At 43.1% G+C, this 12,967-nt stretch overlaps 1 protein-coding gene across 1 annotated transcript in view; it reads right to left on the bottom strand.

The window, feature by feature from the left end:
* Nucleotides 1–12,967, bottom strand: part of SNX24 (sorting nexin 24) — a 102,483-nt gene that overhangs the window by 2,507 nt on the left and 87,009 nt on the right. Inside the window, exons 4-6 of the mRNA XM_066616375.1 lie at nucleotides 7,479–7,573; nucleotides 6,333–6,365; nucleotides 3,267–3,331 (exon numbers count right to left, since the gene is read on the bottom strand). Coding sequence (XP_066472472.1) covers nucleotides 3,267–3,331; nucleotides 6,333–6,365; nucleotides 7,479–7,573 — 193 coding nt within the window. The remainder of the gene's footprint in view (nucleotides 1–3,266; nucleotides 3,332–6,332; nucleotides 6,366–7,478; nucleotides 7,574–12,967) is intronic.

The following is a 12,967-nucleotide window of genomic DNA, read 5'->3' as shown; positions in this document are numbered from 1 at the left end:
GGCAGAAATGGCTTAAGACCAAAAAACCCCACCTATTTAACAAACATTGATCTATAGTTCACAGCCCTCTGAATATTCAGTATAAGTCATGATTCCAAGACATAGCTGTTAATATTTCTGAAAAGCAGACACTGAATTTAACAAATTCTTGTCTGACATGAATAAAAACATTCTCTGGGCTCCAGTGAAGTCAATTGCTTAGGGGAGGAAGACCACACTTGGATCTGATGTTACTGCCAGGTTTAGAACAGATGGAAACAATACACAAGGGTGGAAGTTACTTCTCTGATTCTAAAAAGCTTCAGTAAGGCGAGAAGTACCAATTTCTCCCACATCCTGCATCCGGTGTGATCAATGCAATGGTGGAAGAGAAAGATGAACCATGCAAAACTGTCTATATCTTTCACTGCATTCAGAGGCTGGACAAAATTATGTATGGGCCTGATACTGCTTGACAGCAGATTGCTGGTGATTCCTAAAGAAGCTGTTAAGTCCAAATTAAGATGAACAGTGTTGATATTATTCAACAGGCATTTATTCAATTTATTTATTTATTTATTCAATTTTTACTCCGCTTTTCTCCTGAATGGGCACCTAAAGTGGCTATGCTTGGTTCCTTCGCTTTTACAGTGGATACTGAAATGAGGGAAGCAATCCAGGGCAGGGGATGAAAGACCCACAGGCAACCCAGTCCTAACCTCCCTGGTAATGCCATGTACAGTGGCACTGAAATAGCTACCCCTGTAAATAGTGGGGCCAGGGAGGCCACCAGAGGTCTTCTTGGGGGGACTTTTGTCCCCTTTCCCGAGTGAAGCCCCTGCTCCCACAATGGGGTGACTTGAGTCTGTCCTAGCCATTTTGCTGGCGCAGACTTGGGAAGCTCCATGTTGGGCTTTGAAGCCTGATGTGGCACATAAGATCTGGTGGAGGAGGCCTCTGCTGGTCACATCCCTCCCAGGCCGGTCCCTCCCCTATTCTGCCTTCCCCTGCCCCAAAATGCCTCCCCCCATCCCAGAAAGCTGCACCACCACCTGGCGGTACTACATGCCATCAGTGGCTCTTCACTAGTGTTGTCCTGGTGCCGAGGCTCAGTACTGACACTCCCTCCTTGCTGGGTGCTGCAAATGTGCTTTCAGCATGTTTGTGACACCCAGTGCTGGCGGTATGCTTGAATCCCTGGTGCTCGAGCCCACAGGATTGGGCTCTGAGGGCCCAAACCTATCCAACTTTCCATTACCAGGGCAGCCACAATGCAGCCCCGAGGTAAGAGAACAAATGTTCCCATATCTTGAGGAGGCCTCCAAAACTGCCTCCCCAACACAGGAAGCAGTGCATACCCCACAGGCACAGCAGCACCGGCACTGGAAAATTGGATAGGATTGGGCCCTGAGTCATTATTTTTCAACAATTATTCAACATGTTGAGACATAATATCATAGATATTGGTAACTGTTGGAAGACAATTCTAGACCTGGTGCACACAGCTGTTCCGTAGTTAGTGTAATATGAGGAACAGTTGCATGCAATCATCCCCACTATGTGACAGAAACTCCCAACACACATGCACTAAAATGAATGGTGAAATCTGTTCAAAGAAGCAACCATGCATATGCCAGAGTATGCACGGTGATTTGGAAAAGGCTATGTATTTTCAATTATGTCTAAACAAACATTGCCTGCTTTGATGCTAAGGGTTAGAGGCCATGGGCTGCAATCAAGAGATCCGTATGCAGAATAGAGGGTTGAGTGTGTGCTGCCTTGCAAAACAACTACTCAACTGAATCCAGCCCTCCCACCCCAAGGACTGTACAGTTGGAACACTAGAGTTTGGGTTCAAATTCCCAATATGTAGGTGATCTTGCCAACATCAAGACTAACAATTTTGATCGTCTAGCCTTTCTCCAGCAACAGGACTACCAAAAACTCCTTCACTGAATACAGGTAAGCTGAATAACAATACAGATTGATCTATGGTAAAACTTAATAAAACATGAAAAACAGAAAAGCAGTGGTGCAAGCTAATCATTACAAGCTAATTTTGTAATTAGTTACAAATGCTGCTTTGGTGGACAATTAGTCCTGCAGCTGCACCTATCTTTCACAAAACAGAACAGATCTACATTCTGTGTTTAATTTTCCACTGGAAAAATGTTCTACTTAATGCAAACTCACAAACTGTGTATTCCAGTCTATTTACACTGAAATATGTGCAAGAAGCTGCTAACTTCTCAGAGAATCTTGCTGAAAATATGTTTCATTAACATTCCTTTTACAGGTGAAGCCTGTTTATCTGTGGATTTTACATCCGTGGATCTGGCTCAACGTAGGTCCCTTGGAACAGACTTAGGCCCCACCTGAACCCTCCAAAAGGGAGCTATAATCTGGTCCCCTCCGCAGGGCTTTCTGAAGCCCGCAGATGCAGCGTGCATTCGCCCATTGCTCACAGAAGCTCACAGAGCCAAAAGAATGTTATTTCCAGTTTCCTTCAGGAAACCAAGAATGACATTTTTATGCTTTTTAAGGCATTCTGAGGCTTGGGAAAGTCTCAGAATATCTTAAAACTTTGAAGGGCTTAAGGGGCCGTTTGCGAATTTGATTATCTGAGAACTTTAGAAAAAAGTTTGCTTTAGAAATAAGAAAGTATGATTCTGAGGTTAGTTTTGATTTTATTTTATGTAGATTGGGTAGGCCTAAGCCTATTGAAATAATTCTGCTTAGAATATTTACTAATTTTGTATAGGAATTTGCACAGAAATATGCATTTTGTATCCTTTTCTTTGTTAATTTAGTAGGAAGGCTCAAATGGAAATTCTGAAAAAATCTGGAAAAATCTTATATGAAAAAGTATTAGTCATATATACCCTGGGTAAATAATCCCTTGTTATCTTGAAAAATGATATTATATAAACATATAAGAAGTTTTCTTAATTAAAAGGTTTTTTTTTTTGTAATGGATTGCATTATATGTAAACATATGTATTTGGATCAGAAATTCATGGTTCTGTAATCTGTTCCAGAATAGGAATATTCTAGAATTAGAAGACCAGTGTGTTTAAATTAGTCTCTCTTTTATTTGTAGTATTCTTGGTTTTTTCCCCCATAAAAACTTCATCTCCCAGCTTTGATTTTAAATAACTCTGAAATAACAGCTGCTGATGTGTTGGCAAACTTAGGATTTGGACTCAGTGCGTATTAATAACAGCGTGGTTTGTGTGGTATAGGGCAAGATCAGTAAAGAGCTGTAAACAGATGACAGGTTTGATTACCGTTGGCTGTAGGCAAGACATATGGATCCCTTAGGAACAGCAGCACAGGCTGGTGGGACAGTTTGCTAGAAAGGTCAAGAACAGGAATGTCAGCATCAAGGGATAGGAAACTGAATACGCTACAAACTAGCTTTGATACAGAGAGATGATGTAGCTGGTTAGGTATAATGCTTTCTTACATAAACTAGCTTTATGGAAAAGAAACAAAAACAAGGAACAGAACTCACTATAGATTAGATCAAATTTAGGGAACATGATAAGCATATGTACTAAGAAGCAAATCACACAGTTCAATGGGATGCACTTCCTAATAAGTATACCTAGGATTGCAGTACTAAACTGATTTCTCAGATAGCTTGTTCTGAAAAAAAATTTCCATTCTAAAGCACGCAGTCTAGAAGGATTGAGTTACTGGCAACTCACAGTATCTCTATTTCATCTTAAGACTTCAGAATTTATTTGTTTTAACTGTTACATTGATTTGGGTCAATTCTTAAGATTGTATAATTGTGTTTTGATCCTTAACATTTTGATCATTTTCTCCAAATGCTACACAATATATGTATATAAAAAGCAGCTTTTTATGGGCCAGAAAGACAGAATGGACAAAATAGGCTATGCAAGACTATGCATGTTTATTGAGAAGTGAGGGCCTGATTCAATCTGGCTCTAGTGCCAGAGCTGGAACCCAGCACCAGTGCTGGGCATTGCAAACCCATAAGGCACATTTGCACAGTAAGTGGCAACAGCAGGAAGTCTGGACCGCCCTGCCAATGCCATTGGAGGAAGCACCAACTACCACTGGCCAGAATGTAAATGCCAGGTGGTGAGAGGGCATGGGGAAGACCATAGGGGGGGCATTCCTGGGTGGGGGCAGAGCTTAACAGGGGTCACATAATGGGGGAGAGGGACTGGCCCAGGACGGGGCTGGAATCAGTGGAGGCTTCCTCTGCTGGATCTTATCCTTCGTGTTGATGAACTAGTGAACTAGGAAGTTCAAAATGGGGCTTCTCAAATCTGCACCAGTGATTTAGCTGGCGCAGCCTTGAGTAACCCCATTGTAGCGTCTGGGGCTTTACTTGGGGTAAGGGACAGATGTCCCCTTCCCCTGAGGAGAAGACCTGTGGCAGCTTTCCTGGCCCTGTAGGATACAGTGGTAGCCATTTTCCCGCTGGTGTAGCCTGCAGTGCGGGAAGCATAGGATTGGGCTGTAGGTCTCATTGAGTTCAATGGAACGTAGGGCACAATGTTAACCAAGTCTACTCAGAAGTAAGTCCTATTTTGTTCAATGGGGATTACTCTCAGGAAAGAGTGGTTAGGATTGCAGACCTAAACGCTCAACTCTGAGTCATTTTAGTGGCTGAGCATTGTGAAATATGTAAGAGTTTTCAAGTTTTACAATTTTCGAAATTCAGAAATATAGGAAATCTAACATGTAGTTGCCAACTTGTCCTCCAGAATGAACGAAAAACAGCTTTCAGCAGGCAACAGGGGAAATACTGCAAGCTTTCTGGCTCAAGAATTCTTGAGGCAAATATGGACTAAGCAAAGCTGGGCTACAAACTATCAGTTGTATTCTTATATGACTGGGCTTATAATCCTGAGGTGCCCATGGCACGTTTGTGCCTCCTTGGAAGCTCCTTGGAAGCTCAGAGGTGCACCGGCCTGTGGAGGCTGATACAAGCCTCCGTGCTGGCTTCCTTGGTGAGGCTTGTGTTGGGGTGGGCAGGGAGGAGGTGGGAGGAGGCAGAAGGGAGGTGTTCCTGGGTGCGGGGAAGGGGTGGTGGTGGGCAGCCCTGAGGGCAGGTGGGGGGAGTGGGAGGTGGGGCTGGGATCCAGCACTTATGCTGGATACCAACCCTTGTTCCCAAGGAGTCTGGAGTGTTTATTTTTTTTAAAGTGGTGTGAAGCCGCTCTGCTGTCCTCAGACTTGTGTCACCTCAGGAGGAGGCACAAGTTCGAGGAGACCCATTGGGGCAAAGGTGCCTTACCCAGAGGTAAGGTGAAAAATTTTCCCTTGTCTCTGGCTGAGCTGCCTTGGGCCCCTATCCTGCGCTGGATACAGCGAAAGCCTCTTGGCTTGCCTGTTCCAGTGCAGGGTAGGATTGCACCCTATATGGAATGCAAAGCTGTCATTTGTATGATAAATTTAAAAAGAAACGATAAATACTTCTCAAATATCTGTGACATGTCTATATTATAATTTCAAAATGTTTTGGGAGTGATCTAGCCCAAGTTAAACATTTTTATATTCTATTTTTAGATTCAATGGGAGAGCTTTAAAATGTTCTTAGAATTTTAAAATTCCTAAGGGCACATTCCTAACCCCTTATGTCAGTGCTTTCCAGCACTGGCATAGCCGTGCCAATGGGACATGTGCTGCATCCTGCAGTTGGGTGTCACTCATGGAGGCCTCCTCAAAGTAAGGGAATGTTTGTTCCCTTACCTCAGAGCTGCATTGCCCTTATGTCGGTGCTGGAAGGCACCAACATAAGGGGTTAGGATTGCGCCCTAAGTGCCTAAAGTTCCTTTAGAACTTCCTAAATTCAGGTCAGGTCTATTGTTAAAAGGGGGGAAGGTAGATGGTAATCAATGCATGCATCTTGACATAATCAAATAATTTCACAAGTACAGAAGTGCCCTGGTACGTGTGGGGGGTTCCAGAATGGAACACCCCGCAGATATCAGAAACTGCAGATACAGGGGACACCTCATGCACCCTGGATCCTTCTGAGCCCCAACTTCTGTTTTTTTGGCAAAACTGCAAGTTATGTTTTTATGCCTTTAAAAGTAGCTTCCCTGCCCTATAATGCCTTTTAAAGACACAAAAACGTCACTTCCAGTGCTGCTGAAAAACCAGAAGTCGTGTTTTTTTCTTCTAACAGTCATTCTGAGCCTCACAGAGGCTGTGGGCGGACACCTCCGCAGGTGAAGGAAGTGTAGCTCCCCTTGTCTCTGGAGAGTGCGTGGGGGGGGCGAGCACAGAGACACCTGCATCTGCAGAACCACAGGTATACGCACACACACCGTGCTAAAAATTTTCTTCCTCAGTTGTGAATTGCTTACCTTGATTCTTCAGATTCCATTTCCTCAAAAGAACTGAAATATTCAAATACATGCAAAATAGGTTATATGTGATGAATTGAAGCTTATAAGCATTACATTTGTAGAAAAAAATAACTATTAAAATACCAACAGCAATACAAATGAAACTGGTGGAAGAAGTTTTAATGGCCAGATTCTTTATAACATTAAAACAGAAGAGTTAATGCAATTTTACAATAGTAATATCTGAAGAACAGTGCAATAATCTAGCAAGCTTTCCAACAGCACAATCCCATGCATGTCTATTCAGAAGGCGCCCTCCCTGAGTAAAGGGACTTATTCCTAAGTAAGTGTGCAGAGGATTGCAGCCTGAGCAATTTTCAAAGGTATTAATGGTCTTAACTGTAAGTTTGTTCCTCACAGAAACATTTGAAAAGGTTCCATTTTTCATTATTTTAATGGTATCTTCTCCACATACCATTGTCATAAGACGAATCCCTTTCTTTTTTTAATGTATTATTTCATCCTGTGAATATTGTGTAAATTCAGACATTCAAACAGATCCCAGGCATACATCATGTACCCATTCAAACCACTACACTCAGATAGTCTCCCTCTGTTTAAATAAGTAGGGTAGCCATTCTGTGTGCTCATCAATGACTGCTCTGCCATCCCTGACCCCTACTGGGCACAATCTGCCCCTGTGGGAGCCCAATCCCCCCACCCCAAAACACCCCCTCCCCACCTCCGGAATGCCCACCTGGCATGACACTTACCTGCCCCAGTAGCCGTCAAGCAGGACAGAGATCTACCCACCAACTTATTTTCTGGGTGTTTTACCTTCACAACACCAGAGCTGGTGTGCAGTCACAGTGTCAGTGCTGACAGCCCATACAATTGGGCTCTTAGTTATGATGCATTTCTTTAGTCATAACTAATTAAAGCTTAGATAGAGCCTTAAGTATTTTCTAACCAGTTTTCAGATCCATTTTCAAAGGCAAGTGCAACCACAATATGGGACTAATAATGGTTCAATAACAATTATATGAATTAACAGTGAAGATTCTGAGGCAGTGGAGCTGTACCATAGAGTGGAACTAGTTCAGCTGTCAGGGATTTGTGCTATATGACTCTTTGCATTTTTAGATTTTTAGGTAAAAATCTTACCCGCAGCTTTCCGCTTTGGGGAGAGAAGGAAAATGACGAACGTTGAGGAAGTCAAGAAATATTTTGGGAAGCTCTTCATTTTCTAAAATAATACTCTATAATAAAAAAAAATCAGATCAAGATAAAGCACATATTAAAATGAATTGTGCTGTTTCTACTGAAAGAAATAAAGATGGGATGAGTCTATTTTTTTTTTAAACAGTGTATATTTAATAACTAAATCCACTTCATTTCTAAGATTTGCAAGACTCTCATCCATCACAGCAGCATGGAAGTCTCCTGAGTGTCTGGGGGCCTAGCTGGTTTCATTAATGAAAGATTTAGAGCATGTTAACAAGGTAAGATGAGTGTTTGGTTTGACAGATCAGCTTACAATGCAGTGGTTCATCTATAAACAGATAGTGACCTGGCCAAAATTCTGTATGCAGAACCACCAGTTCAGTGTGACACTCAATACCAGAAGCTCACTGTTAACCATCCACTGAATGCTTGGCCTATCATCATTTTATTAGAAAACTGTTAATGCGGAAGAGATTCCATACAAATAGGAAATGACTATCAGGCAACAACAGTTGTATTTTGAGAACACAGAATACAAACTAGGAATACCCATGATGCAATCAAAAACCACTGTCTCCTCCTAATATTATGCAAGCAGAAAGACTACTGTGGAAGCCACAAGATTCTTTGGAACCATGCAGACCTGGATTAATTCTTTCTCACTGGGTGATCACCATCAGCCTAAGCTAACTCATAGGGTAGAAGATCAAATGGAAAGATTCCATGAGCCCATTGGAGGATAACTAGAATATGTGACAATAATGTTAACAATAATTAATGAACAAAATATTAATCATCATTCAAGTTCTAGCTGGGTTAGCACAATCCACATTCCAGATTAGGGTACTGGTGTTCTCTCCCCTCGTGGATACCTGAAACGATGGATAGGGTGCCTCCATCTTCTGGAGGGGAGAGGAGCAGTAATCGCCTTGCCTCCAGAGGCTCTTCTGAGCCCTGCAGAGGCTGTGCATGTCCACCCATGGACTCTGTGGGTTTCAGAATGGCCGTTTAGGCTAAAAAATGTGACTTACATTTTTTTCATAAAGCCGAAGTGACATTTTTATGCCTTTAAAAGGCATTATGAGAACCAGGGAAGATCTCAGTGGCTACCCTGGACCCCATAATAACTTTGAAAGCATAAAAACATCACTTCGGTTTTCTAAACTTGAGGTTGTGTTTTTGGTCCTAAACGGCCATTCTGAGGCCTGCAGAGGCCGTGGGCAGATACGTGGCGGATACGTGTGGCCTATGTGGGGCTCAGAAGAGCCTCCAGAGGTGAGGGGAGCACAACTCCCCTTACCTCCAGAGGGTGCGTGATGGAGGTGTGGGGAGTTCCACATCTGCGGATATGTGAAACCATGGATACGGAATCCACAGATATGGAGTCCCCCTGTATATTCTCATGCATGCACAGATGCACCCACACCCCACAGCATTTTTGAAAAATCAAAGGTATATTAACTTTTCCAACTAGATAGGGTCCAGTTCTTGAAATGTTACAAAAAGGACAGGCCCATTTATTCATGATTGCAGGAAGGAAAATTCAGATAATAAAAATAGATAAGTAAATGCCCACACAGAGAACAGCTACACATTGACCTTGGATGAAATCTAGTAGTCTTGTTTCATATAGTCAAATGAAACTGCTTACTTGTTGAGGGAAGGAATAAAGGCTTCTTCCATGGCCCAGATCAAGATATGGATTATAAAGCAAATATGCCACAATCAAAAGATTGAAGGCACAGGTAACTTGGTCCTAAATATGCAAAAAGTACAAAACACAACTAGTTTTGCTTTGTGGATTAAGGTTCCAAAAGAATCACCTTCATGACCTGAAATCAGAAGTTTTCTAATATTTTAAGGGCCGCATATTCACTTGCTGCATCAAAAGGGCAGCAGGGGAAACACATGAGTATGGCTCATCATTCCTCAGAAATTGTTCATCACTTGACTGCTGAATAGTAACAAACTGGCCCTACACTGACCCAATATGGACTCAGTGTGGTATGGATTCCCCTGGGGGCTGGGGATAAGAATAGGCCCTCAGTTTGGCTGTACTTGTCATAAGAGGCAACTAAACAGCCACCGGGTAGATGGGGCTTGTCAGCCTGGGAAGGCAGCTCATCTGAGAGAAGGAAAACTCTGATCCCAAACCTCCACTGCCTTGTGGCTACATCCAGTTATGGAAAAGGCTTCAGGAGTCAACCTCGAGGCAAAATCCGGAGCCGGAGTCCCTGAGGCAGTTCATGGCTGAACACAGTCACGTTCTGGCAACTCCTGCGACGCCGCTGGAACCAACCGTATTGGCCTCTGCCTTTCCATTGGACCATTTCAGCGACGTGAAGAGGGGGGATTTGCTGCATGGGTAACAGCCTATCCTCCATACCTACTTTACCCAGGCTTCACGCACTGGAGAGGACACTCTGTTCCAGAACCACCATTCAGAGCGTGACACCATAGTCTTCCGAGACTGAAGGATGCCAACTCTGTGGTATGGATTTCAGAATAGTTCAGATATGAGTTTTCAGCAACCAACCAATACAAGGAAAGAGGCAGGTAACTACAAAGTAGAGCTCCATGATTACATCAACTCTAGCAGACAAGACATTAAAACCTTGAAATTCTGGCAGGTGCAAAGCCTTTCAGTTCACCTTTAAATGAGAATTCTGCATTAAATGTCTCTTACATTTGCATTTTGTAAAATCAGCACTCTACAGCTACAAATTCATCTTGCTCTGCATTCCAGTTATGCATGTGAGGAGGGATGGAGGGGGCAGCAAGTCAAAGGATATGTGAACTGCATAACAATACAAGCTGCTAACTCAAACAAAACAAACTGTTAATAGTCACTAATCTAGGCATGGAGTGAAAACACTGAGAAAGCTGTGCAGGCAATTAAATCCACTTTTGAAAATGGGCAAGAAAGTGACAGTCTATAGGCCATTTGAGGCTACTCAAGTGTTTCTGTTTGGCTTACACAGCTGATCCAGAAGTTGCTGCTTGGACCTTACTGTTAGTTTTTTCTGAAGATAAACGCAAATGTGTGGCGTGGTTTCCCCTCTTCAGTCTGAAGGCTATAAATGTTTCAAGGTATTTTTATCCTTTGGTCCATCAGCCTGGGGCCATTTTTAGTTCCTGAAACCCAGATAGCAGTTCACTCCTCATGTGCTGTCTAAATATTGGTTATTACAGTCCAATTATTACTATTATCCAAAGAATGTGGTTTACAATGTTTTAATTCAAGACTTTTCATTAAATATATACATGGGTCGTGACTGACCCACCAGCCTGGGAAGCACTGGCCAATGCCCCTTTAAGGGGTGGGGAGGGGGGAAGGCAGCAATGCAATCCCCAGAATTGGGCTGCTGCCAGGAATGGGAGGGATTTTTTTTTTAACTTCAGAGCTCCTGAAGCATGTCTGCAAAAGTGTAAAACAAAAAACAAACAAACAAAAAACACAGGCACTTCCGGTTTTTGCGACAGGAATTGCTCCCCCCCCCTTTGTTTTATACTTTTGCAGATAAACAGAAAACCCCCCTCCTATCCCCATCAGCAGGGCTATCCTGGGGATTGCATTGCTGCCTTCCCCTCTCCCCCACAACAACTTACAGTGTTCCCAATTCCCTTGTAGGAGTTTGGGAAGCACTGGTGTACAACTCAACAAGTTTGGTGCTGATTTAAATTATGTCTATGCTTGCTGAAAAAGGTATTTCCTGTGCCAATTCCTCTCATACCACCAACATCTTATCAGTAGGTGGAATAACTAAAATACTAGTATTATAAACAATTCAAAACCTATAGCTGCAATTTTAAAACATAAGATTTGGGGTAAAAAATGTATTAGACGGGTTAATTCATAAAAGTTCCATCTAGGGCAGGCTACTCAATGGGACATAATCATAAATAGATTTCTTAGTCATGAATACAACTACACCAAGGATACAACCATCTGTTTCCAACAGGAATCAGTCAGATGCCTCAAAATGTCACAAGCAGGGTATGGTGGTGATAGACATATTGGTTATTTGGCCATATCTTCTACTGACAGCTGTACAGATTCTTAACATGGAGGTTTCATTTGACTGTCAGGCAATAGTTGTTGATTAATGTATCCTCCATGAACATGTACAGAAATTGCATGATTTCTTCAAATTTAATTTTGTAGCAATTGAGCTATAAATGACACGAGATTATGAAATGAGTGTCTGAATTGCTCCTTGGATAAAATCCAAATGAACACTATTCAAGGAGTGAGAACCCAATCCTGAGTTTGATGTTCCGGTTTACTGCCAGCGCGCACTGTCCTAATGCCAGGTGAGCGGCCGTGCTAGCCCAACGCTGGGCTAGCACCGGGTGGGTGCCCTGCCTCCGCTGCTCGGCGGTCGCACGGACTGCCGAGCAGTGGAGAGGAAAGCAGGGGCAGGATGGAGACGTTTCAGGGAGGGGGAGATGGGGGAGGGAGGGGGAGGTGTGACGGGGAGGCGTGCCGGGGGAAGGGAACGGATCCAGAGCCTTCGCGTCAGGTTCAGCGCCTGACATAAAGACTCTTACCTCAACATCGACCTTTTGGTTGGCGGTTAATCAAGTAGCCCCATTGCAGGGCTACTCCCTTTACCTTGGGGAAGGGGACGAAAGTCCCCTTCTCCCAAGGTGCTGCTTGCAGCTGCCATGAGTGGGCAGGATGCAGCGGCAGCCATTTTCGGTGCCTCCACAGCCGCGCACCACAGGAGCTGAGGATTGGACTCTCAGTCCACATGCTGTAAGGTGTGTAAGCAGCAGCTAATGTTGTTTCTTCCTTCCCAAAGAACATCCTGGAAACATCCTTGAGGGCCACTGTATAACTCGGTAGATTGAACCACTTCAGTTGCTTCAAAGAGTTCGCATAGTTAGTTATATCCCTTTCTTGGGGAGACACACACACCCCCTCCAACAAACAGCTAAATCCTAAGCATGCCTACTCAGAAGTTCAACTATAGACAACGAATAAGTAAGTGTGGATAGGATGGCAGCTCAAACACATGCACATACAAAAAAGATGACATGCTTCGGTTTCCCTTTATGTGCTTTTTTTAAAGTCCACATTTTTTAAAATGGGGCAAAACATACAACACTCCCACCCCCAGATCCAGCTTCAAGTAGTATAGCCTATGAAAATCTTTACCCGCTTGATTCTGTTGAATGGCCTTAAAAAATCAACTGTAATACAGCTTAAGTGTGATCACCCATTTTACTATTTTGAAGGCTATTAAAGCCCCTTCTTTCAGAAATGTTTACCAGAAGTGTCTTTTTTATTTTAAACTGGCACAAGATGATTATGTAACAAAAATTGTCCTAATCCATTTTTTTCCCTACCTTCTCAGCTTCATAAAAACACATTCCCAGAGGATATCATTGATTAGTGGCACATGTTTTTTCTGTGACATCCCAAA

This window comes from Tiliqua scincoides, chromosome 2 (genome assembly GCF_035046505.1).
Source record: "Tiliqua scincoides isolate rTilSci1 chromosome 2, rTilSci1.hap2, whole genome shotgun sequence".
Classification (NCBI taxonomy): domain Eukaryota; kingdom Metazoa; phylum Chordata; class Lepidosauria; order Squamata; family Scincidae; genus Tiliqua; species Tiliqua scincoides.
The sequence above is the reverse complement of the archived record's forward strand: the minus strand, read 5'-3'. Positions and strand labels throughout refer to the sequence as shown.